Source organism: Apostichopus japonicus, chromosome 3 (assembly GCF_037975245.1).
Source record: "Apostichopus japonicus isolate 1M-3 chromosome 3, ASM3797524v1, whole genome shotgun sequence".
In the NCBI taxonomy this organism is placed as follows: Eukaryota; Metazoa; Echinodermata; class Holothuroidea; order Aspidochirotida; family Stichopodidae; genus Apostichopus; species Apostichopus japonicus.
Window position 1 is genome coordinate 12,221,841 of NC_092563.1, and position 27,618 is coordinate 12,249,458.

Genomic DNA, 27,618 nt, shown 5'->3' on the forward strand with positions numbered 1-27,618 from the left:
AGCGTGGGCACAATAAAGTTACTGTCACACTTGCATGTTAACAATATGTATATGTGTATATATGTATATGTGTCGGGGGGGGGGGGGGTCGGGGGTCGGAAAGAGGATTCAAGAAAGTATGTAATATATAGGCTTCTTAAATAGTGCAGTTCCTAAAGGGTCTACTCATTTGTATTGGGTTTTAATTCCTTCTAAATTGCTTAATTTTCAAACGGTTTCTGTGAAGACTACTATATTTCAGTCATACTTTCCCAAGCGTGGGCACAATTCCCCTAAGCGTGGGCACAATAAAGTTACTGTCACAAATGCATGTTAACCAAAATGTGTATATATGTATATGTGTCGGGGGGGGGGGTGGGTCGGGAGTCGGAAAGAGGATACAAGAAAGTATGTAATATATAGGCTTCTTAAATAGTACAGTTCCTAAAGGGTCTACTCGTTTGTATTGGGTTTTAATCCTTTCTAAATCGCTTAATTTTCGAACAGTTTCTGTGAAGACTACTATATTTCAGTCATACTTTCCCAAGCGTGGGCACAATTCTCCTTAGCGTGGGCACAATAAAGTTACTGTCACACATGCATGTTAACCAATATGTATATGTGTATCTATGTATATGTGTCGGGGGGGGGGTGGGTCGGGTGTCGGAAAGAGGATTCTAATATAAAGGCTTCTTAAATAGTGCAAAGCGTGGGCACAATAAAGTTACTGTCACACATGCATGTTAACCAATATGTATATGTGTAGTGTATGCGGCTGCGTACATTATACATATGTTGTCTATGTATATATGTTAATCGTACATATGTCTGTATCTGAGACTGTATCTGTGGACTGTATTGGCCGCAAATTAAGCAACTTGCAATAATTGCTAGGAATGTTCAAAAAAATACTTTCCTTGGAGGTCTTCGCTCTCCAAATTGTTCTCAGACATTCTTAATGAACACAAAAGATGACTGAATGTCTAGTGAGGTAATTTTTCTTCCAACGAGGTAATATAACCGTTTAAGAATATTGACCAGGGGTGAGGTGACCATTTTTGAATATATGGCATATATGGGGCAATACAGCATACTTTAATCCTTCTACATAACCTATATTAGTTGCATATAACAAGTTTGAACCTAACTGGACACCCAAACTTCTCCCGTAGCAACGTAAACACCTTCGAAAATTAAACGGGTGAGAGGGGGGGGGGGGGGGTCGGAGTGTTTGAAAGAGAATATAAGAAAGTATATGATGTATAGGCTTTTGTCTCACTTGCATTTTTTTCATGGGGCCTTCTCGTTTGTACATGGTGTAATGCCTTCCAAATTGTTAAATTTAAGAACAGGTTTTATGACAACTAGCCTAATATATTTCAATCATACTTTCCCAAGCGTGGGCACAATTCCCTAAGCGTGGCACAATACGGATCATATGTATATATGTGTGTGTATAGTGTACGCGGTTGCGTGCAGTACACGTTGTATATGTTCATTTTAATCGTTACGTCTGTATCTAGCCGGTAAGCAATAGGCCCTACCTACAAGTTGTTTTTCATTCTATATATTAATCTTCGTGGCATTGTTCCACTAATTTTGAGGTGAATGTTTGTAAAACGTTTCCATGTTTGAATTCAGAGTTCAATAACATTATCTACAATAGAAAATTTTCAATAGAAATGAACGTGGAACACATTTCTGGCGTCAACATGTGTCATTTATTTACACTTGCTTTCTATGGCTGCAACAGAAACATTTGCAGCAATGAATAAGAGAGGAAAGGGAGAGCAAAATCGTTATTAAGTTGTCGCATTCCTGCAGTAAAGAGTGCACCGTCTTAACTACAAATTTATAAATATATACTTTGTACCTCGTGAAACGTGTTTGGTAAAGTATGTTCTTTACTTTGAATCTTTTACTTGCAATTGTTTAGATTTTACACCCCAATACAAAACCAGTATATCCCGCTCCAAAGGTTTGCTGTTTTGGCCCCTAATATGCCAGGTATTCAAATATGCATGGTCACTTTTGATACAAAAAAAAATAAATATTGTATTTGTATTACCACCCTTGAGGAAATTAACATTCAGTCATTTTATGTCTTTAATTTAGAAAGTATGAGAACAATTTGGAAAGTAAAGACCTCCTGGAAGGTAATTTTTGTAAACTTCTGGCAGTTATATATAGCGTGCTATAATTTGTGGCATATGCAGACTACCTTTCATCCATTTAGCCACCGACAAATTGCTCAACGGGCAAGTATTAGCTTTGAAGTTATGTTTTCAGGATCACCGCCCTATAAGTGTGTTATACATGTGCACATAATGGTAGCAGTGTTATACATATGAGCTGTTAATGTTACCCTAAAACTGAGGCTTTCTAGGCATTAACCCATCATTTCATGCTCACGACCCGACCTATAGCCAGATTGTTTAACAGGTGAGTTACAACTCCCTGATTTAACTAGTAATTAGCTAGGAAGCACATTAACGCAGGAGGATCGCCATCCTTTTGGAAATTTTCCAGTTCATATACTCCCTTAATGGGGTATAAGAGAATGTATAGCAAACGCTGATACGTGTGCGAAAATTATCAAAGGAGAAAACAACCTCCCCGTGTGAAAAGAAAACAAAGAACAATAAGAAAGCAGACGTTAATTCAGTAAGAGTATACTATTACTTTCAAACGTAAATAGTATCAGCAGGGAGTTGTTATGCAACTCCCTGGTATTAGTCAGCCATACATTTCGTAATCTATTCGCGGTCACATTATTAACCTTCCTGTTGTCATGTAAGCAGCTTTGACCGCGTTTGAAAACAAGCGCGTTTTTTCATGCTGGTTTTGCTGTCGTTTGATTGGAGGATGAACAGCGACTGATCAGGGAGGTCTAAAATATCACCTCCCTGATCAACAGATGAGGATTGTTCATTGCGGTTTCACAAATTCTCTACAATAAACCAATTGGATGCACTGTTCTGTTTGATACAGTATAAGGCAGGCCGTATCGTGTATTTTCATTGTTGTATCTGCATATGCATCAAGAAGCAGATAAACCAAACACGTACCATACTAATCGGACATAAATAATAATAATAAATAATAAAAAACGTCAAGCCAACTTACTTTAACACATAAATAATTATACATAAAAAAGTTAGACAGACAGATGAGGAGACCCGTGTATGTGTCTTCTCATCTGTTTTCTCATGATTCCAGCGGTAGTGATAAGAATATCGATCAGCCATGCCATAGCGCCGAACTTAATTCTTTGTGAGGGCGAGCTGTTTGCTGAGGTATTATGATCGAGGGCCCGCAACGTGAATTACGTAACTTACCAAAATGAGCAACCACGAGGAAATTTGCTGATACTCTCACAGAATTATCTTGAGGAGTTTTGTTGGTTTGACGGCTGCATATATATATATATATATAAATATATATATATATATATTTATATATAGGCCTTTATATATATATAGGCCTATATATATATATATATATATATATATATATATATATATATATATATATATATATATATATATTATAACTGAACAAAGTATGAGAAATACATTGTGAGGTACATATGGTTGTATGTATGTGCAAGCCATGCACATTCACGTTGAAAGATATATGCTGTATGAGAACAATGTCAGATATTCAAATATGGTCATCTTTGGTCAAATCCTTTAACTTTTTTATATTACCACGTGCACCCTGAAGGAAATTTACCTCACTGGACATTCAGTCATCTTGTATGTCCATTTACTAGAATTTCAAGAGAACACTTTGGAAGAGTTAAAACCTCTCTTTTTGAAAACTTCTAGCAAGTACTTTAGCATGCTATAATTACAGACGAACATATAATGAACCGAATAGGCAGATGATTGTCTCGGTAAAAATTACCCGTGGGTATAAATTAAATGTGACGTATATGGGCGTTGTAATCATACCGTAATCACGTTCTGTGTATTTCTTGAAATTTCCGACGCTTAAGTTAATATTAATCATCTCTTAAATTCCGAATCTTTATTGAGTCAATGTAAGCGAAGTTGATGTAATCATGCTGTACTGACACTCGTGGTATGTGTATGCTCTTCGCTCGACGCGTAAGTGAATCGTAATCTTACCGTAAATTCCGAATTCAGTGGAGAATACATTCAACGTAAACGCAATGCGTAAGTTGGTGTAATCATGCTGTAATCCCGTGGTGTGCATGCTTCGGAATTTCCGACGTGTATATCCTAAACATGCCGTACTGTGCCTGTTTCAGGCGAACGAAAATAACTTAAACTTGACGTTTAAGGATTTCGTAATCAATACGTAAACGCTGAAATGAAAGTATTTGGGTATTTGTAATTTTTTTTACAAATTGTTTGTAAATTTGTAAATTTTTTACAAATTATTTGTAAATTTTTAACTGCACTCGTTTCAGCCAACGTAAATGTTGAAATTTTGTTCATGAGATGCAGTCACAGGGTAATATCATTATCGGAAAGATTGACATGAGAATTGTGTCCAGTGTTTTATTTCATGGAACAATCAACGTTAACGTCATGCTTAAGTTTGGCGTAAGTTTGTTGTAACGCGTTGTATCTATGCTACGAGTTTCCGATGTGTAAGATAATCGTAATCCTGTCGTAAATTTCTTCGTGGCGAGATTAAGGTCAACGTAAACGTGGAGAAGAAATAAGTTTTAATCAATACGAAAGTAATTATTAACTTCCGATATGTAAGTTGTCATAAACGTAACGGAAATCTGTTGGTTCGTGTTTACAATGTTTACGGATGCGTAATCACATCGTAAACGCGTGGTTCCAAAATGTACGGGTTTCCGATGTTTAAGGTGACCGTAAGCAAGACGTAAACATCCAAGGACTGTGCTTACGATAACTTAAATGCGTGTCTTTCTCCCGTGTATATGTCAGATATTATGTTTACAAGCTACAGTATTTCTCAATTATCAGAGGTGACACTTTTTGTAAAGTTGGTACATATGTTTAAACATCAATTATTGACTTTTCGATGAACTTAAAATTCAACCATTTTGCATGTATGTAATCCTTAACTCATTCCAATTACATTGCTGCAATTCACTTTACCAATTACGGACGTTAAATATTTGAAAAAATGGCAGAAAAGTCAGCCTTTTAGGAAAACTATATCAGACATTCCTAAAACATTCCTCAGACATCAGGTGACCATGTTTTTTTAATGGGTTATAGTAGGTTTTCTGCAGATTTTTTTACACATGTTGATTTTGGGTATGTAAACTCCCAAATTAATAAAAAAATTACCCCAAAAAAGTTGGTCTCCATAGTTGATGTTTAATCTGGTACAGAATCCACCCGTAATTGAAGAATGACTCACACCTAAACCAACAAGAATCACCTACTTTCCATGACCTATACAATTGTCACATAAAACATATAAACACAAGCATCCAACTTAACTATATACGGTACCGGTACAGAGTTTAAAATAATTTCCTGGCTCGTCTGACCTCTCTCCTTACTTCAACGCATTTGCTGTTGACCACAGAATTCAAATCTTTGTCAGCGGGAATGGGCACCCCATTTTTCCGACAATAGCAGAGAACAAAAGCTGTTGCATAAAAGAAAGAAGTTTTTGTTAACTTAAACTAATGGATGCTTCTTACACTTGTGATTAAAACAGCATGGTTGTAATTTTATACAGTATAACATTCAGAGGACTTCAGACCTTCATAAAGCATGGTGGTGATGCATTTATGACAGGAACATGCAAATCAACAATTAGCATAATCAAGTTGGCAAGGCCAAGTTATGGTGCTTACACTGTTCTCACTTTTGTTTACATTTGTTGACCATACAACATAGAGTTATTTCTAGTGTTCGACTGATTGTGATAATCGGTTGGTATACCGATTAGTCAATTAGACGATGCCGATTACTTAATATTTCATCACTTTCGTTGATGCAGTTTTCAATCCATGGTCTTCGGCAACCACCGGCATACTGTGACCTACTTTTCGCTCATCGCGATGAAAAAGTTGTTGTGAAGTAAAAGTTATAGCCAGTTGCAAGAAAAGTTTGGATGCAATGTATATTACAACAGGTCATATATTATCCCTTCACAAGGCCTAATATTCAAGTTTATATACACACAATACGCATGCATGCAGTGCAATGAGTGTTGTAAGATTATGTAGATTAATTGGCTATACAGTACTGGCCTAATAGTCATTTCCATAGATCTGTGCATTAAGAACACATGCAATTTGACAGCTGTTCAGTAAATCAGTTTCCACGAAAATTAATTTCTCAGCTAATATTTTCTACCCCTCCCCCTGCACTCGTATATAGGACTTTCTTTTAGTTGTGAAAAATATAAGCCAGCCAGACTGCCCTAAAATAAACATAGCAAATGCAATGCCTCACGGGCACATCATCTTGACTTACGGATGTCACTTTGTTGCTAAGCCCAAACTGAGCCTAGCTGTGCAATGAATAAGAACGTTACCCTGCGGTTGTCAGGACGAAATGCATCATGATTAATACTTTTAATACAAAAGGCTTAATCAGCATAAAGGGTAGTTTAAATGTTTTACCTTTAGCAGCATCCAGCTTCTTACTGTCAAGAGGAATGCTTCGGGATCCATCTGGCAATTTGTTCACCGCTGTCTTCCTCCCACCAACAGCGCATCCATTTCTCAATTCCTCTGGTGAAAAGAGAACTCCAAGGAGCTTTCTTAACATAAATGTTGGTCCTTTTTTCCCCTTAAGGATGACACATGTTCTTTTTTGAACTGTTATGTACACCCCAGTTCCCTTGACCAACTCAACCAAGTCACTCTGAGAAATCAACCAAAAAAAGAAAAGAAAGTTCTAAAAGAGTCAGTAACATTTAAAACATTAAAATGATTGAACTGGACTATTTCACAATGGAATATCGTATGGGTTTTATCAGTGAGAAAACAGTCACCTGTTCCTCAGTCCATAATCTAAGGTTTGAAATACAAGAGCCCTGAAATACCACCAAAGGATCATACACAACAATATGCAGTTTATAGATTACTTTGACTTGATATCCATCAACACCCCAAAGGTACAATAGCACTTTACCAAAGGATCTTTAAAAATTAACAGTTCAATACAGCATCATTCATTTAAAGTAGGATAGCCTGTTGGTAAAAACTGTTAAAAAAAGAAAATTCAAAACCATACAAAGTTTTGCTTTCATTTGATTCTGTGAGTTTAACTGCTTTTAAAGATCAATTGGTAGGATGTTTTGTAGGTATTCTCCTCACTTGAAAGAAGGGAAAGTCCTATGGGCATACAAAATTGCTATCGTGACATATCCCACACATAAGGAGATTTGAACGAAAAACTATTATTTCCTCCTTTATAGGCCATTCCTTGTTGGAATTCCAACACCTAAGGCAGTTTTTGATAGATTTCTTAGTAGGGGGCATACATATAGCAGATTTGGGAGGACACTGTACCCATATGTAGATTATTTTGGTAACTAGCTATCCTCCTTTAAATTTGGCGTCTAATTGCTATAGCATAAGCTAAGTTTTATAGAATTAATGTTACAAATTTGCATAGCTTCCACACAGGCATGTATGAGAAATGTGAAAAATGACAAGAATAGTGGTCTACTGAACAAACAAGCAAGATGGAAGAGATACCATGCGATACATGAAACAAATATTAGCTTTTTACACAGAAAATATCAAATAAATATTATAAAATTATTTAAACTGAATTTATAATTGAATTTGTTGGAGTGAACTTGATATCAGTGAACTTGGCAAAACAACAAGATAGTGATAATTGCTACTTTCAGACTCACAATAACTTGACATCTCTGTCAAACTAGTCACACTATCAATTGTTATCATATAAGAAACTATACATATCTGTGATTAAAGCCAGTTTTAGTACATTGTGGAGATAATGTCTACACAAATAAATCCTGCAACTTGACAAAAATTGTTATGTTACTCTGATGTTGACTATCCTGTAACAAATGACACTTCAACAAAAATGTACTAATTTAGCTGAGATGTTAAGTTATCACTAGTCTAGTCAGCAAAACTAATAATTTTATACCAACATAATACATTACAATGGGAAAGTCTGGAGAGATGTTGAGTTTTTGTATTGTAAGTTGAAAACAGGACAAAAACCACTACATCTGTTGAGCTGTTATTTTAATAATATGGATACCTCACACCTTCAATGTTCACTCATGTCCACCATCTCAACCGAATTGTTTATTAAAAATATATATAATATACGTACCCTTTCCATGGTTTCATGGGTTGGCAAATCTGAGGTATCAGATGTTTGAGACGAGGAATGACCTGATACGACAGGACTAGGCAAGGATGGAACAAATAAGGACTCATGGTCAGGCATGGATGGAGTAGAGTATGATGCACCACATGAGGATGGACTGGAGGATGATAGCTGACATGGGGATACATGAAGACTAGACTCCACAAATGTGGCTAGTTCTCGCATGAATTTCACCTTTCTTGGTGTGACACATATGCCTAAAGATAATATCAGAACAAAAATATGTTAGACATTTGCAAATTACTATGAAATGGACAGATTGAGGATGTCTTTGAGTAAATGGTTTAAAACATTGTGATTAAGCCCTCAGCGCCAACCATCCATGTTACCTAAGGAGTTGAAAGACCACTGCCATGTGGGAATGTACCTATAATCAACTAGAATGAGTACATACATGTATGTTAAAACCACCCTGAGCATGTCAAAACCATGATTTCTAACAGGGAGAGGGAGGGAGGAATAATCAGATATGATACTGTGTTTAGGCAATCTATGAAATATCAAGGTTATAATTAAATCATATTGTCCAGTTTACAGTATACTGTTTTTCCTTGCTGAACGCTTGAAATGTCTTTGTCAAGCGTGAAAGGGTTCTAAAGACCAAGAGTCTCTTTCTGCTAAAAGAATTCAAAGTATTAAAATGCCATGTATTGCACAATACATACAGAGAACACATTACTTGATCCCCCTTTTTATCAGTTCTGGCACAATCCCTGAATGCTGTTCATCTTACTGTAGGAAAGAAAACATACCTGAACCTTCCAATTGAACAGTTTGAACTGCTTGTGTGCTGGTGGCAGCTTCCAGTGTCTTCTTGTTCTCAAAAAATTCAAGCTTTAAGTTTTCATTCTCCAACCTAAGGCTGTTGCATTGTGCAGTCAGTTCATTGTTCTGCTGAATAAGTTTAAAATTTTCCTCAATTAATGCTAAATTTTCAAGGTCTGACTCTGATGACCCATCATCCATGTTGTGGTATTTTATGTTGGGAGCATCTGTATAGCTCATGTCATTGGCCACCTCCACTGCTTTTGCAATGCCTTCAAATGCATAATTGTCAAGATGTAATGTCAGTCTCATCTTGCACCACGTATGGTGGTGCCACCTCCTGGACAACATCAGATCCAGAGTCACTAAAAAAGCTACTACAAACTGCATGCTTGGCTCTCAGTTTAGCATTTATCTGTTCCTTAGAATTGTCTTCTTGCACTGATTTCACACATACTGTTTTTGTTTTCTTTGTTTTCTGAACTTCTGCTTCTTCATCTTCACCCTCTATTCCCTCTTCAGCTTCAATCACCTTCCTGCTTTTCTTAATTTTGCGTCCTCTGGTGCTTTTACTCTCTTTGAAATCTGCTTCTTGCAATTCACTTGCAATTCCTTTCTCTAACTCTGCTTCAACATCTTTCAAGACTTGTAGATTATCTGCAAGAAAGTAATGAAATGTCATTTTTTTTTTTTAAAGATTCTTGCACACATCAGCATCAAGTTAAGAAGTGTGATTGTAAGAAATTCATTTATAGTTACACAATTTCAATACACGGGGTAAATATTAAAGGCTGGGTTTCAGGTTTTCCAAGACAAATGTGCCAAGGCTTCTGCACTCTTGATTTAATTAGGTATTAAATTTCACCATTTGTTGTCTCTATATGTTTTATTTTCCACTGTACACCATACCTTACCCTGATCATGGAGGTAAAAACAGACCTCCATGCCCTGATTAAAGTAATATATGCCCCATAATGTTAATTTTATGCAATCTCTGCTGGCCTGGCTACAGACCACAGTGATAATATTATGATGATTCAATGTACAATTATATGCTTAAATATATACTTCAATAAAACTTATTGTTTGCAATCGTATGTTGGTATGAGGAAGATTAAAATGGTTGATTGTAAAAAGGTGCAGATAAATCCTAATAGTAGACCTAATTTTTGTAACTGGTACAACTATAACATAACCAGAAATTTCAGTTGTGAAAGTTCATGTCACTCACTACCATTAGGCCATGATTATGCAACTGACAGGCCATCCACAGCTTGCAGCAATAATTAGGGATCATATACACTCACTGCTTAGAATTTTGATTTACTGGAAATCTTTTACTGCTAACTTTTCTACAAAAGTTGGGTTTTGTTTTAACCACAACATTTACTTCTTGAGATATTGTGTTTACAAGGTTTTAATACTTTGACCTCTGTTGACCTTTGACCTCCATGAAAAACAATATGGATCATCTATTCACCAAGGGCTATCTACAAAGCAAGTTTGAAGTTCAACCAAGTTTGACTACATGAGATATTGTGTTTACAAGGTTTTAGGACTTATAACTTCTGTTTACCTCAAATGACCTTTGACCTCCATGACAAACAAGCGAGATCATTGACTAACCAAGGGTTACCCACATACCAAGCTTCAAATTCAACCAACTTTTACTTCTTGAGATATTGTATTTACATGTGTAACGCCGGGGAAAAGGATGTTCTGTGGTGAAATTCTTGGGGGGTGGGGTGATGGGAGCTCGGGGTCTCTGCCGATGACCACAAGAATGGAATAGAAACGATGGTTTTTGTTCTAGTCCATGTGTATTAAATCTACTAGCGTGTACTCTGACACCAACTAGCGAGCTCTACGTGAAAAGGAATGGAAAACAAAGTGGCAATTCTTAAGACTAGTTCTAAGAATAATTTATAACTAGGAGTACTATTTTTACGACTAGGAGTAACAATAATTTCCGATTAGGGTTAAGGTTAGGCTAGGGTTACCCCTACTACATGCGCAGTTGTTTTATTTACTTTACTGCACTTGAATTCGCCGATGTCGTAAGAATAGTTTACAAATAATTGTTACGACTAGTCGTAAGAATAGCCACGGCCAAAGGAAAACAATGTCTCAGAAGTAAAAGCCATTTACAAATAAGATAAAGTGAAAATCTTAACATTACAAGAATAAGGAGCAGCATGGCAAACAATTATGTAAGACACTTAAATAAATGAAAGTAAAACTAAGGGATGGTTACACTGAAATGAGAATACTCCTATTAGGTATCAAGAGTACTCACTTAATAATGAAATACAGGGACGGCTCCTTTAACTACGTGTGGTCAAGTGACCATACACGAGTGAACATTATAAGTTCACAATTCTGATTAGGAATTAACTAGAAACTAATTTATGGCAAAGCAAAAACAAATGATGGTTATTCCCCTCATAACCATAACTTAAAAACTTTAAAAATGGCTCTATAACAATGGTTGCACATTAGCTAACTTTCTAAAGTTATAATTAAAAAGGTGTACATATTTCCCAATACAAAAAAATCTCTTTAAAACCCAAGAGAAGTGTCCAACATTTAGTTAAAACAACCTCTCAGTACACATTAATAACATGTCATTGAAAGCAACTCGGCCTCAAGTTCACACTGACATTACGAACATGAGTAAAGACTATTAGTATCTAACGACTCTGGGCGCGGCCATCTTGCTTTCTTAGGCGCTATGCAAAAATATAAGTGTACTATGACGTAAGGTCCCCTAGGCCTAGGCTACAATACAATTTGTTCATGTGACGTACGTAAATTACGATCTTAGGAACCACTGATATCATTGAGTATGGAGATATAAAATTATGATAAAGGTTGATAAAAGTTTCTGGAAAAGCATTTATACTAATATTAACGAAATCTTAACTCAGCATTTTAATGAAATATTGGATTTAAAGCTACGATTTATGCTGGAAAGTTTAGCCTAGGCTATACTACTCTGGCAGTAGCCTACCATTGAATTAGTGTAAACAGGACAGAGACCGCCAACCGTGACTCTGAACTTGATCGAGAGAAACAAAATCTAATCGATATTATGAAACACAGAACCCTTGTTTGCTTGAAAGATATAAAGAAGAACAGATATTATATAATTACCTCATAGAGCTATTAAAGAAACAACTACAAATGGGCTGCAAAAGCGTAGTAAAGAGGTAGGCCTAAATAGAAAACTTGAAGGTTTTGTGTTCACTAGTAAAAGTATCGTAGTGTCTCAGCACAATGGAGTTCAAGGCTACACCACGCCCTGAAGGGTCTCCCAATCTGAACGGAAGGGTTTTGACCAGTTCCGGTGGAGTTAAATGCTAAGGCATGTCTGCTATGCCAAAAGGGCATGGCTCTACATAAGGTTGACCTAAGATAACCATGGCTTTCAAAACAATTGCTCAGGGCAATTTTCAATAATAGAGCAAAAATAAATAAATTAAAAATAGGAATCAAGATAACACCTACCGCTGATTTTTATGATTCGTGCCTGGTATGGCCCAGTTGCTCCCCACATAACACCTGTTGTAATCCCTTCTCTAGCATCTTCCTTCTTGCATACTGCTGACAAAGGCACTCTACTAACCTTCATCTCGTCCACCCAGTACACCACACAGCGTTGTTGCTTTGCCCTAGGTCTAACAACAACCTCACTAGAGCTTGAATCTCTTGCTTTCGTTACGCTGGACATTGCTAGTAACTCCTTGACGTTCATTATGTCTCCCAAGTTCAATCACGGTATTACTTTAGCTTACTACTGAAACAGAGACCCTCTCGCTCTAGACCAGATCATGCAGACGATAAGTATAGGCTACAGACACACGTACATATTTTAACGTTAGGATATATGGCGTCATCAATAGCGCCCTGATATAACTCGGTGTCAACTTCTCTGCATAACAAACATCTCGGCCCAGAAACAACTCGGCAATTTTTGAAATAGTGGTATATACTTTTCCCTGTTAGTGGTGATAGAACAAGGGGGATTGCCCTTCCTCGAAGATCCCAGCTGATATAAGGCGGGAAAAAATGACATGCAGATCTGTACGCCAACTATAATGTGTGCGACTTATCTCCATGGTGATTTGTTTTGGCTCGACTTCTAAGAACCGTGTTGATAGCCGGTACGACCAGGCCGATATATTTCAGAGCATGTATGCATGCAGCGCTCATACTCATTGTCTGTCGAGTCGGTCATACGGTTTACGTTACGGCTGCAAGGTCGAGCTAGGCTACTGAGTACTGTAGCAATCAATCTGTATCTAGGCTACCTCTCAAATGGAGGAAACTTAACATTTACGGGCATATTCAAACAAAAGATGGAGCTGACTGACAAAACAGGTGAAAATGAACTCAACATTAAACGAAGCCGCAGAGAGGAAGAAAACTATGGCGGTTCATTTGTTCGTCCAAGTCAAAGGGAGCCTAGCGCTAGGCCTAACGTTAGGCCTAACGTTGAAATGAAACGTTCGCGAAGCACACAGTGGCGATTAGATAAGGCTATTGCAGCTCATAGTGGAACAAAAAATGATTTCTTCAGTTTGGATTACATCAAAGGAGTCCAACATGAGGATGTTAGCTTCGTCGGAACGTCAGTCAATTCGCCAACTAGTAATATGCCACTTGCACTAGTAAGTGGCCTAGGGCCTACTTGTGATTCAAAATTAAACCAAAAATGTGCAGACCAGTCAACTAGGCCTAAATTGGACCATGCAGGCCCATCAAATGCTATGACATGTCAGACAGTATCTGGTTCAAATTCAACAAGGAATCATGAAGTTCCATCAAGTGCCATATCCTCTAGTAAAGATGAATGGAGCTTTGAAACTGAACGGTGAGCAAATACCTAACTACAAGATGAGCATTTTAGCTTGTATAATTAAAGGTTGGCTAAGTACCTTTGGCTAGGCAAATTATTATAAAATAAAGGCCTAGGCCTATAGGTGTGTGTGTAGATTAATGTACCATGGTATACTGTCTGATTGACGTAACTTGGAAGTTCTGGGCTTGAATCTAACAGTTTCTTGTGACTATATATCTTCATCAAAATAGCAGTTGGCACCACTAGTAAAAGGTGTGGTCTAAGGGAAGCTAACTTTTTTTTATCACTTTGGGAATTTCATTTTTGAATCTTGTAGCTGAATAGACCATAGCACGCTACCACAGAAAATTTTCTTGAGATTACATAATCGACCTGCCTTAGTAGTAAAATGACCTCTCTTTACCAATTTAGTCTGCAACTCCTGCCACATATTTGTTCTTGTATGAGGGTCTTTGTGTAGCCTATATGCTGTATGATTAACTACACAGTATAGACAAAGAGCCTCATGGTGTCAAGAAGCAATGGGAAAGATCCGACACACAGGAATATGTAAAAATCTTCCATCTGATTTTGTTTCATATTTAATGCAAATATCTTTTTGTATTTTATTTTTTGTATTCTAGTTCCATGGGCGATGATATAACAAGAAGAAGCAATGCTCCAGGTGACATAGGTTTTGACAGGGAAGAACTGGCTAGACTGAATTCTTCAGTACAATCAATCAAGTAAGTACTCTGTATCACATAAACTTGTGCAGTATCCCACACAACCGTTAGTGTTGCTAGAAGAATTAGGATAGCAAAACTTGATAGCACTACTTGTTTAATTCCCATATTTGGGTTACTATATGGTTCAGAGAGCACCCTAGTGCAAATGCTGCTACGTGGCTGCCGATGCCACTCTTTCAAAGGTATAGGCCTACTACACACTCAGTGACTCAAACACATTAATGCTGTCCATATTTAACATACTACAAATTATGTAAAAGTGGGCCTGATATTTCGATCCTAGCAGGATCTTTTTCACAAACAAAGGAGTAGTCCTCTACATATGGGCCAGTATCAAACTAGTGGTACAGTACACATTGCTAGCCTGTGACGTACAATGCGAATCAAACATTGCATAGAAATTTGCACACAAAAGCTTCAGAAATCAAATAGACATTAGGTCAAACAAAAGCACTACAGTGGAATGTACACAGACTGGATTCCATCAAACGATAGTTACACCACACTTGTATTTAAACTACATGACTCATTTGGGCATAAAGTTTAATGCAGTTACTTGTATCAACACTTACAGGTAATCCAAAATTTAACTTTATGTTCTTTAATTCAGTTGTGCTTCTTTTACTTGCCACCCACATACCCAAGTTTGCCACATTTTTACTTGTAATGTATGGTTTGCAATTGGTATATTTTTTATTTTATCAAAATTGGGCAAACATTGAATGGGTAAACCGATAATTTATTGTGATGATTTTTATCTCTTTTTATCAGCAGTGAAGAAGTGAGTTTTGAAGATGACATCGACAGTGTTAATGTGGATTTTGAAGAAACGGATAGCATGGAGGAATGTGAAACTTGGTTTGACTCTCAAGAAGACTTTGACATGAGTGAAGATACCTTAAATGGAGACATGTCAGTGACTTGTGACCAAACTGAAGCTGAAAATTCTGCTAGTGATGAAGGTAAACCAATTTACCATGGTTCAAAGTTAAGTGTTGGGCAAAGTATGCTTCTGATTTTGTTGTATGCAACGCGTCATCAATGAACAGGAGTTGCTCTTGTAGACCTCCTTACATTAATTTCCTTGCATTGCTTGACACCCAACTTGTGCAGAACTAGTCTCCACCTGTTTAACAAATTTTTTGCAAACTTGAGAAATCCTGTGAAATTTCATAAATTTTGCAACTTCTGTATGTACCTGTTGGAGAAAGAGGATCACCGTCCAATATGTGGAAAAGATGTTTCAAATAGTAGTGCAACTTCTGTTTTTATAGAAATTCCCATTGCTCAACAGATTGTTAATCTAATGCAGAAGCCAGGGTTTTATACAGACTTACAGCATAGATTTCATCGGAAAAAATCTGACCCCAAAAATATTGAAGACCTGTATGATGGTATTCAGTACAGGAGGCATTCCCATAATGGTGGGTTTTTTGATAACAAAAACAACATCTCCTTTATGTGGTATACGGATGGCTGTCCAATCTTTAAATCATCTCGTCTCAGTATGTGGCCGCTCTATTTTGTTATAAATGAGCTACCACTCAATAAAAGGTTATTGAAAGAAAACTTAATTTATGCTGGACTGTGGTTTGGTGAGAAGCCAGCGATGGGGTCTTTCTTGAAGCCATTTCACGAGTCATTAAAACAGTTAAAAGAAGTTGGAATTTCTGTTAAAGTTCCAAGTGATGAGGAACCTATAACTGTGCGAGCAATAGTACTCTGTGGAACGTGTGACTTGCCTGCTCGTTGTTTAGTGTTGAATATGACACAGTTCAATGGGGCATATGGATGTTGTCATTGCAAACAAAAAGGCAAGTCTGCTTCAACTGGCAAAGGTACTACATGGACATACCCATTTAAAGAGGTGGATCCCAAAGGTCCAAAGCGAACACATAATGATATGATGATGGATGCAAAGAAGGCCTACACAGAGAAAAAGTCTGTTGATGGCATCAAGGGGCCAACATTCTTAAGTTTTACTGGTTGCGACTTGGTTCATGGTGTAGCTATAGATTACATGCACACTGTTCTTCTTGGTGTTGTACGGAAGCTGCTGCACCTTTGGTTTGATAGTTCTAACCATAAGGAACTGTTCTCGATTGGAAAACAAGTTTATAAGGTAGATAAACGTTTAAAGGAAATAAAGCCACCCCATTTCATTTCTAGAGTTCCTCGTAGCATTAAGGAACACCTAGGTTATTGGAAAGCGTCTGAGTGTAGATCGTGGGTATTTTATTATGCTATTCCAGTTTTGTCTGGTATATTGAGTGATGTTTATTTAAATCATTTTGCACTTCTTGTTGAAGCTATGTTTTTGTTGAATGGAGACTCTATTTCCCAAGAACAGCTTTTACATTGTGATCGTTTGCTTTACCAGTTTGGCTGCACCTTTAGCATTCTATATGGAGATAGATATATGACAGCTGTTGTACATCAGCTTGTCCATATAACAGATGTTGTGAGACATTTAGGCCCACTGTGGGTGTATTCCTGCTTTGCCCTTGAAGATACAAATGGATCACTTTTGAAAATGGTAAAAGGTACTCAAAAACCAGAATTACAAATTGTTGCTAATCTCCAAATTATGTTAAAGCTGCCAACACTGTCTCTTCTGGTTCATGAGGAATCATTCATCAAATCCTTTGTAAAGAAACTAACTTACAAGAAAAGGCAAGCAAAAAACTGTTTAAAGGTTTCTGAAGTTTTCGATATAGTTGGGACACAACAAGAATACTACCCTTCAGAAGTTGAAATGAAGTTGTTGGCCAACTACCTGGGATTTGTCCCTAAAAGGTGTTTTAAATTTCTGAGATTGCAACTTAGAGAAGTAATGTTCCATTCAATGGAATATGTATTTGTCAGAAAGAGAAATTCATACACTGTAAAGTACATAACAAATGACAAGCATGCATTTGGTCAAGTTAGTTTTTATTTGAAATGTGTTGAACAATACACATGTAAACAGAAGTTTTGTTTATGCAGTAGCAGGTATGTAGCACTGGTCCCAGGTGAAAATTCCAGTTAATACCTGTTGAACAGGTTTTAACAGGTACCTGTTGCAACTGGTATTTGGTGACAGGTAATAACAGGTATTAAATGGTATTAACGGGTGTTAACTGGTATTGACAGGTATTAACTGGTATTAACAGGTTTCAACTGTTTTCAACAGGCATAACAGTTTTTAACTGGTATTAACAGGTATTAGCTGGTATTAACAGGTTTCAACTGTTTTCAACAGGTTTCAACAGGCACAACAGCTTTAGCTGGTATTAACAGGTATTAACTGGTAATAACAGGTTTCAACTGTTTTCAACAGGCATAACAGTTTTTAACTGGTATTAACCGGTTTCAACTGTTCTCAACAAGTTTCAACAGGCACAACAGTTTTTAACTGGCATGAACAGGTATTAACTGGTAATAACAGGTTTCAACTGTTTTCAACAGGCGCAACAGCTATTAACTGGTAATAACATACTGTATGAACTGGTTTCAACTGTTTTCAACAGGGGTAACAGGTTTTAACTGGTTCTGTTTTCAACATGTCTTTACTGGTATTGAAAACGTTTGAACAGGTAAGAACATGTATGGAAGGTTTTAAGCTGGTTATAACAGTAGGATTTTCCACACGTTCAATTGTTTTCAACAAGTTATCTGGTGAAAACAGGTGGCGATGAATTTCAACAGGTTAAAATTACTCTTTACAGTTGCACATGATGTAGGTCTAACACTTAACAAGCAAGTTAAGGCGAGGGAGAACTTCCAGCAGATGGAGTAAAAATCACTGTTAACAAAAATCTGAAAATATCATTTTATTCCAACAAAGTTAAGACAAGTTAATGGATCAAACATGAATAGCAAAAGTATAGTACTGCACAATAATGCAAAGTTGAGGGCAATGAAAAAGAAAACATAAATTTGGAGTCTAACAAGAAAGCAAACTTATGAAGTAAACGCTTTCATATTACACATTAAAAACTTATATATATTATGAAATACCAACTAAATATGTTCATTAAAACAATGATTTCATGTATTGCTGTGGCAATTAAGAAAGGAAACTCTATCTGTTAAAACAATATAAAGGTTAATTTTTTATCAATCATTATATCAAAATAAAAGTTACAGCTGAATAGATAAAAGTTATTCAAGAGTTAGCATTACCAAACTATGTAGTGTGCAATTCTGCATGCTAGGCAGACAATAATAATAGCTAGTCAGACAGTAACCTTTTGAAAGGAATTCATTCTTAAATTGGCTACCAATCAGATCTTAAAAAACAATATTTACCTACAAAGCATGTATTTGTAATGCATATTTATACTGAACACATATGTGACGACAATGAACTGTCTATTCTGGAGTTTGAATAAAAATCTGAATACTGTTTAATGGCATTTGTACATACTGATTATATACTAGAAATGTTAGTTCTTTAAAAAAAAATAAGGCAAAAGTGGAAAGATGACTTTGCCAAGTAAAAATCAACATCAGTCTATAATAGTCATGGTTAAACCACTTTCAAGAAAAAACTGTCCAGAAGATCTCCATTGAAAACTTAAGTTGTAATTGACAGCAACATACTTTCCATTTCCTGAATTTAATTAAAAAACTAAATACCATATAATGGCAAACAATAACTGTTTTAAACATAATAATAAATATGGGTTTAATCCTACTTTGAAAAAAGAACTGTCTAAAAAAATTCCTCTGAAAAGTTAACTTGTCAGTGACAGCAATATGCTGTCAGTTTGAATAAAACTAAAGACTGTTTAATGGTAAGCAATAACCATTGAAAAAAATAATATGATACTAATGCTTTAAGGCCTTCTTTGTTTTACGATTGACGTCAGCTTCTCGGATATGTATTTGCTGAACCTTGCAGCTTCCTCAGTAAACTGCAGCTTTCTTTCAAACGTTCCACGAATTGTGCTGCAAGAAACAAAGCGTATGAACACTTAAGAATGGACTTATCATGATTAACAGTAACAGTGTGGTCCTAAAACTTAACAAACTCTCTTGCATTGCTGGATGAGTGCTTTCATGGAAAGTTAAGGTCAAACTTTCCTATGGTTTATAATGTCTCACGATATTTATCTCTGTTGGTATCCAACCTGAATGGACTAGCAATCACAGTCTAACCAAGAACATTCTTTTGGTTTAGAATTTGGGTTTGCTCAATGTAGTTTGATTGTAGGCTTCCTGTCAGAACTCAAAGGCAATTAAGAACCAACCAAAATGATATCAGTTGTTAACTCATGATACTGGAATGCATAATCCTACTGATAAATAGTTCTGTCAGTGTTAAAAAATTACTTACTCCTGAAAAACAGCTTATTCAGTAAATTATATTGTACACTTGTGTACTATGTCATGAGCTTGTAATATAAATGGTAACTTGTTTGAAAGCTTTCCATAATGACTAACCTTCCATAGCATTAAGCTTCACGGGAGACAACAGCGGTTTTCCATCTCTGTCACTGTTGAATCGTGTGCAAGCATTCCCAACGACTTTCGTTTTCAAAGTGTTGGTACCCCAAATCAACACCAGTAAAGTCTCCACGAACATAGAGTGTTTCTCTTAACTACAAATGGCCTCCCACTTGTCTTCAGGAAGCCCAAAATCTGCACCAATATTGACCTGTGAACAGAAAATATGATATACCTGTAAGCATATATACAGATATAGCACATGATAACTCACATTATCATAAACATACATTAACATTAAAATTTTATATCAACATATTGGGAGGTAAACATTTAAATCAAGGTCCCTCAAGTTATAAGCCAGGAATAGCAGCTTTACCAAATAATTACTAGCTTTGCACTATAACACCAAGTTATTTTTCAAAGCTTAATAACCATGTTTATAATTATCCCAAATCAGTAAAAAATTGGCCCAACTTATGACGCTTGTACGTAAATGATGTACCAGACTGTTTTTTATATATATTATATATAAACAGGTTATGAAAAGTATCTAAATAATATCATTACACATTTGGGTACAATAGTTAAACTCACCCTTCCATCTTTTTTCTCTATGGCACTTGTTCCTTTGCTTTTTGGACTCTTGGATAAACTCTTAATATCATCTTACACCATTATGTCTTTAAGCCATATACGTTCTCCTCTTCTGTTGTTGCCTCCACACTGGTGTCGTACATCACAGGAAACCTCACCTGGATATTTGGTTTTTCAATTCTTCCTGGAAAAAGGAAATAGCAAAGCAGCAGTAGTCATGAATCATTTGAAAATATGAAATAAAGTTGTCACCACAAAGTGATGTGAGATTTGCTTCCACAATAGTCTGAAAAAAAGATTCCCAAAGTCTGAAGCAGACTGTATAAAGCTGAACATTTGAACCAGAGTGTCATCATTGCAACCAGAATCAAATGCCCAGACTACAGAGATAATAAAACATGGGCTAAATCTTTGTTTGTTTTTAAGATCTAAAAATACAAGATTTTCGAAACACAAATGCACTGAGCCAACTTATTTATAGGCCTAATTGTTTTAAGTTGTTATTTTGCTTGCTCACTTAACAAGTCTTATTTAGACCTACTGTAGGCTAGAGAAGAAACAGTTCTTTGTCACACTAAGTCAGTTTGTCTTTCAGTCGTTTTTTTAGTCTTACTAGTAGTAGTACTTAAGTATATAATACCGGTGACTAGCCAACATAATTTGTTCAGCCTACTGTAACAGTAAGTTTGAAGGTCTAGCCTTGTTTTATTCAATATCACATAGCCTACCCATTTAGATTCACATGGGAAATTCAAGAAATCTTTACCAAATGAGTGTAGACCTAAGCTTCAAGTAAACTACAGTATTGAAACTCAGTCCCAGCATTTGTTTGGAAATAAATTAGAAGATTATGTGCGACTGTTCAATCTAGCCCAATACACACATAACACATTGCTAATTGGTGTTTAGAATGCACAGTTTAGTGTTGAGAATGCACTGCAGTACTCAATAGAAAACCTAGGCTACTCACTGTCATTGCACTTGTGTATTGCGAAACGCTAGCCTAACAACGGTCACAAGTGCCAGTGGCCTAACAATTAACGTTAGTTTTACCTCCAAGTTTAAGGAACAACAGGAAGGCCGATGGTGGCGGTTAATACTTCCATTCTTCTATAGATCTTCTTGGGTGATTAACAGTTGAAAGTTGCTTAGAGTGATCGTATTAAACCATGCCAAGCAATGCTTACGCTGTGCAATGCAAGTTCCCGTTGCTCCTCGGTTTCGAAATTGAATATGGTGTTGAAGTCAAAGTTCAACCTCGTACAAAATGTGATTATCGAAAAAATTTAAAATATTGTCTTTGGCCCCAATTTGAGAGTTTCATGTCACTAAAAATTACAAATATCATTAATTGATATCAAAAAATTAAAACAACAGTAAATAAGAAAGAATTAAATCATAATACAATTTAAACAGTAATTATTTTTATCTTGATCTTGACTTGGCAATATGTGTCTTACTTTCTTAGACTATGAATCACTGATCTAAATATAGATGCGAGCTCGTCTCAATCTTTTGATGTATGTGTATGCTACGTATTCATATACTATCTGGAAGAACTCTCTCAGAAATTTAATATGTGAATTTTTCATTTTACCTTAATGTACCAAATAGGATAAACAATTCAGTGATCAGACATAGGTTATACCACATCTTTGCAGTGGCAAAGCCAGCGAGGGCGGGGAAGGTGGGGGGCAGGGGAAAGAGTACCTCCACAAAAAATTTTGGGGACGTGATGTCCGACGGTGAAAAAAACGAAGGGAGCAAAAAAAGAGGAAATAATTGCATTATTTTGCATATAAGCCCTTTATGAGAAACACAAATTTTCAAGCCCCCCTCCCCTCATAAACCTTCCCTGACAACGGTGATCCACCATTATGTACCTTAAAGTGGAGACAGAAATTTTAACCAACTGGTACCTGTTGAATGCAACTGGTGTAACAGGTACCTGTTAAACCAGTTGTTTTCAACAGGTACCTGTTAAACCAGTTGTTTTCAACAGGTACCTGTTAAACCAGTTGTTTTCAACAGGTACCTGTTAAACCAGTTGTTTTCAACAGGTACCTGTTAAACCAGTTGTTTTCAACATGTACCTGTTAAACCAGTTGTTTTCAACAGGTACCTGTTTAACCAGTTGTTTTCAACAGTTACCTGTTAAACCAGTTGTTTTCAACAGGTACCTGTTAAACCAGTTGTTTTCAACAGGTATTTACCTGTTGAAAGCAACTGGTTTAACAGGTACCTGTTAAAACCAATTGGTACCTGTTACAGCTTACAGGTAATTTACCTGTTGCAACAGGCAATTAACTGGTATATACTGGTTTTGGTCACAATACCTGTTAAAACCAGTTGTCGTTAACAGGTACCTGTTAGTCCCTGTTGGTTCCGGTTAAAACCAATTGAAATTGTAACAGGTATTAACAGGAATTTTCTCCTGGGGTGTGTAACATGGAAAAACTGCCAATTTCTCTGACGAAGGATGATGTATCCAACAATAAATTAACACATATTAATGTAGTTGCTCCACCCAACCAACGTTTTTTTATTTCTGTGTATGATTTGGTTGCTGTTTGTGTGTGCATGGATTTCACTGATGCAAAGAATATTAGTTACATTGCTGAGGTTCCAAATCTGATTGAAAGTGATTGAAACAGAGGGCCCTGTTTAAGTTACGTATAACATAATCTTTTTATTGGAAAGCTGATTCTGATCAGTATTGTTTGGAGAAAGAAAGTAATCAACACAACAGGGACACTGTAGATATAAATGACTATATGAATAAAATTGTGAATTCAGTACAATGCAGAAAAATTTTATTCTTGTTCACAGTTGATTTTCAAACTCTATTGATAGTTATTTAATTTGTATATATACTAATTGTGTTCATTCAATGAACACAATTAGTATACAAATTAAATTTTGTTTTGAGTTTGAAAATCAGTTGTGAACAAGAATAAAATTTTTCTGCATTGTACTGAATTCACAATTTTATTCATTTAGTCTTTTATATCTACAGTGTCCCTGTTGTGTTGATTACTTTCTTTCTCCAAACAATACTGATCAGAATCAGCTTTGATTGAACAGTACACACCAGTCGAAGAGATGCATAATATAAGTACTATAAGTACAGTAAATGGTATGGTAGTCAAAGGTTTTTTGCTTGCATGGAGACCCAATACTACTGGCTATGTAAAACGATATCTATGTATGGGTAAACTAGACTTTTGTTTACATGTACCACCTTTTTTATGTTTGCCTATCATAAAATTGCAAAATTTTGAATGTAATTAACCCAAATGAGTTAGAAGAGTCAGTCATTTTAAGATCAAGTGAATGTTGCTGTTTGTGGTTTTTCTTTTGTACTGTGTACAGTAAAGACACTGTAGTAAAGTGGAATTTCCAGAGTATGTTCTTGTTTTGGTCCCCCATGTCGCTTTAACTTAAACAGATCTCACCAAGGTTATCCAGGGTAGGCATGACTTGTTCCCTGTCAGTTGTTCACGCTGATATTAGTGGGCATCATACAATTTAGTGCCTGTATATTTTCTCTTAATGGGTTGAGGATCTTAGTATTTCTATAAATTTAACTTTCATTTGTATCTAAATGATTGTTTCCTACCTTGTATTAAATGTTTTCCCCGTAAATATTCTTGTTACTGGTCAAAATTGATAGTTACGCCATGTGATACGTCTAGATGCTCGCGTGCGGTGCTTGTGAGTTAATTGCTCTTTGTTCTTGCGCTTGGCCACTCACCGATCACTGAAGCGAGACGTCCGATTTCCGTGCAGAATATTGTTAGCCAAGAAGTGACTGTTTATCAAGTGATTTTTCTTGTAGGAATAAGTGGGTGAGTTTAATAAGTATTTTTGTACATGCGTGCAAGTATAGATGAAGACTTAATGTCTATTTGAGACCAAAATGAACTTTATTTTGCTGAAGCTAAGTTCCGTTACGAAGTATTTTAAGTAGCGTGTATCGTAACCTGTTATATACTAGTTGTGCGGGTGTATTAGTTACGATCATTCCTTCACCTCGATTGTCAACTTTGGATCTTGTTATTTGAAGATGATAATTTTAATATGAATAACTATATGTTAAGCTCATCTCTAGTTGTGACTAGCGGTGATTATCGATGTTGATTATTTCATATTTTTAGAAGTAACGGTTATGAAATGTATTGTACTTTTCAAGCTAAGGTATCACAGTGAGTGTACATATATGTGAGAGACGGATACGCTCGATGATTTTACGGAAAGAGGGAGACATTCTGATTTGTACTATGAATGTTGATAATATGACATACTATGAGAAAATAAGGTTATTTGGTGATGAAGTATGATATTATTCCAATGTGAAAATGGATTTCGTTATTTAGTGTTTTCTATTGTCGTATGTTGGTTGGTTATCACATCGTTTCAACTCCTAATTCTTTATTGATTATTTGATGTCAAAGTACATTTAGTTGCCATGGTAATGAAGAGTCTTAGTAAAGAATGAACTCAGCAATGGAGGTAGCTGAATTTATAAGATGTTTACAAAAGAACTAATATTTTATTAGGATGGGTTCAGCTTTATAAGGTATGGGTATGATGGGATTTACATTCCATTGTGGATGCATATCTTTGGTTTTTTTATTGTATTCTTGTTATATATTGTACATACAGTAGTGTTATTAGATAAAACAAAGGTCAAGATTGTTGTGTTGAGACAGTGTCACCTGAGCTCTATTGATATTTGGAGAATTAACCTGATAGTATCGCTGGAATGTGTGATTATGACAGCATTGAGTGTTCGTAACATGAGTTGATTTCATTCTTTGGTATTTCCAGACATAACACTGTAGCAGGATTCATATCAACATTTCAATGATTGAATTATGGGAATGGGGTGTCTTGATTATTTTATGTCGTAGTGACCAATGTTATATGATTTTTTGGTTGGCACATCTCTATATTACCTGTTATATTTATTTTTTAGGTAACTGTCCTTGAAGGTGTAAAACTATCCTTGTGAGGGTACATTTTCTACTGGGTATCTGGATGGTGAGTCATGGTGTTTGGTAGTGATGATTATCTTATTTTTCAGCACAGTTCTGCTAAATTACTGCAAGGATATGTATTGGTATCATCTGAACACAATTTTATTGTTATTTGGAAACTGAATGTTTTAGTAACAGTTTTGTTTATAACCATATATTTGGACAATACCTTCTACAGAATTTATGCTTCATATTTTATTGCGTGCACTTACAGAGAGAATTTAGTAAGCAGTTTCAGTAGAAGAGGTGACTATGGTAAAGATGATCAAGTACCTAAAACTGACAACATAGGCTGTGACATGCTTTAATTTAAGTTTTCTCTAACCAACTATCTCGATTAGTAAGGTTATGTTCCAGGTTGGAGATTTTCTATGCTTGATAACATTTGTTTAACTTGCATAAGTTTTATACAGAAATCCCATGTTGATTGTTTACGATGAAGCATGGAGCATAATTACATTTTTTTTATTTATCCAAGTCATTTGAAACATGCTGTTGTGTGAATGCAAACTTTATTTTATCATTTATTTACTTTGGTTTGTAACTTGTGAATTCCATGTTTCAGGAGCTGTTTATCCAGTATTGATAATATAGACCGACAGACCGTATACTTCCTGGTTGTGTGATTCTTTCCCGAGGCTTACTACCTCAAATTTGCGTTCTTCTTCAACACCAATCGTTTATATTTTATATAAACTATTTATAAGCTGCAATATGTTTGTACACAAATTCCATAAGGTTACAGCAGGTCATGTTATGACCTTTTTGTTGTGAAACAATAATTTCAACAAGCATTTCCTATATATATATGTAAGGAATTTCATAGTAATCTGAATGTTCTTCTTCATTGTACAGTATGTACAGTAGGTAAAATCAATTTGAAAAGTATTTGTTGTAACTTGCTGTGGTAAGCCTCTCATCTTTCTTTCTGTTTTACAGGCTGTCGTTCACTTTTGACTCAAGAGGGCATTGCGTATCTCTTTGGAAATTTGTCAAACCTTTACAGCTTTATTCTATGGCGCAAGAGTTACCTGAATAATTTGATTGAAGGGCTCGTGTTCAGTACTCAGAAGGAAGAATAATTACACTTAGGCTGCCGTTCTATTATTGTTTTCTTGGGGGGAGGGGGGGAGGGGAGTAGGGGTGGATGACATAAGTTGATTTGCAAAGAACAATCCAAAGACTATTTTTGCTGTTAGTCATGTTGTAAAGTAATGCCAAATATAGGCTTTGTTTTGGCCTACAGTACTCAAGGAAGTTGGACTGTGCATGTTACACTTAGCTTAGGCTAAGTCTACCAGAACAGGAAAAACATCAGCTTTGGTGAACATTCAAATTTGTACATTTTCTTGAGATGTTCTGAAACTAATTTTATCTTTTTTAATTCGTTTGTTTGTATTTATATGCCTCAACCATACTATTCAGTCTCAAAGTGCAAGCAATTGTGGTCTAGGGATGTTATACTTGACTTCAAAAGAACGTAAATGTCATAGCTTGGCTTGTGCTTTTAACACAGGTTGTCTTGGGGGACATAAGTTTTTATCTGCAGGATGCAAACTTTTTCGGGCAGATGCGCCCCTGGAACGTGCGTTTTGAATTCCTAGTAACTAAAAACACTGGCTGACATTTTCCAATTGACTGTTTACATTTGGCCATCCAAAAAACATTTGGTGTCCATAAAAAGGGTTGTGACCCCAATTTGACTACCAGGGGTGTAACATACAGTAGAGTAGTAGTCCACTTTACTTTCACCAACTCATTGTAGTAATGCATTAGTGAACATTTGTGAATGTATAAGTGGTAAAATAATTATTTTGAGAGTGCAGGCAATTCCAAATATAAATTCAAAAAGTCATACCGCATCATCCTGT

The 27,618-nt window shown here is 36.0% G+C and overlaps 3 protein-coding genes across 7 annotated transcripts in view; 2 read left to right on the plus strand and 1 right to left on the minus strand.

Moving 5' to 3' along the window:
• The window catches only part of LOC139963497 (uncharacterized), a 29,234-nt gene extending 16,664 nt beyond the window's left edge, over positions 1–12,570 (minus strand). Inside the window, exons 1-5 of the mRNA XM_071964321.1 lie at positions 12,246–12,570; positions 9,080–9,749; positions 8,271–8,524; positions 6,572–6,815; positions 5,389–5,586 (exon numbers count right to left, since the gene is read on the minus strand). Coding sequence (XP_071820422.1) covers positions 5,459–5,586; positions 6,572–6,815; positions 8,271–8,524; positions 9,080–9,482 — 1,029 coding nt within the window. The 5' untranslated portion in view covers positions 9,483–9,749; positions 12,246–12,570 and the 3' untranslated portion in view covers positions 5,389–5,458. The remainder of the gene's footprint in view (positions 1–5,388; positions 5,587–6,571; positions 6,816–8,270; positions 8,525–9,079; positions 9,750–12,245) is intronic.
• Positions 12,571–13,291: 721 nt separating this feature from the next.
• On the plus strand, positions 13,292–27,602 carry LOC139963451 (uncharacterized). Of its 5 annotated transcripts, none has more exons than XR_011791587.1 (5): positions 13,292–13,965; positions 14,577–14,678; positions 15,453–15,643; positions 25,687–25,751; positions 26,687–26,826. XR_011791587.1 is itself a non-coding variant. In XM_071964224.1 (4 exons), exons 1-4 carry the CDS (start codon positions 13,292–13,294, stop codon positions 26,827–26,829), a joined length of 1,110 nt encoding a protein of 369 aa, XP_071820325.1. In that variant the 3' UTR covers positions 26,830–27,602. The 5 variants fall into 5 exon arrangements, 3 of the variants coding, with proteins under 3 accessions (XP_071820325.1, XP_071820335.1, XP_071820343.1); XR_011791588.1 differs by lacking the exon at positions 26,687–26,826 and adding an exon at positions 26,313–26,678; XM_071964224.1 differs by lacking the exon at positions 25,687–25,751 and having other exon boundaries at positions 26,687–27,602.
• Positions 15,727–19,613, plus strand: LOC139963380 (uncharacterized). Its single transcript, XM_071964078.1, has one exon. The coding sequence runs from the start codon at positions 15,874–15,876 to the stop codon at positions 17,707–17,709; it is 1,836 nt and encodes a 611-aa protein (XP_071820179.1). The 5' UTR covers positions 15,727–15,873; the 3' UTR covers positions 17,710–19,613.
• Positions 27,603–27,618: the final 16 nt, after the last annotated feature.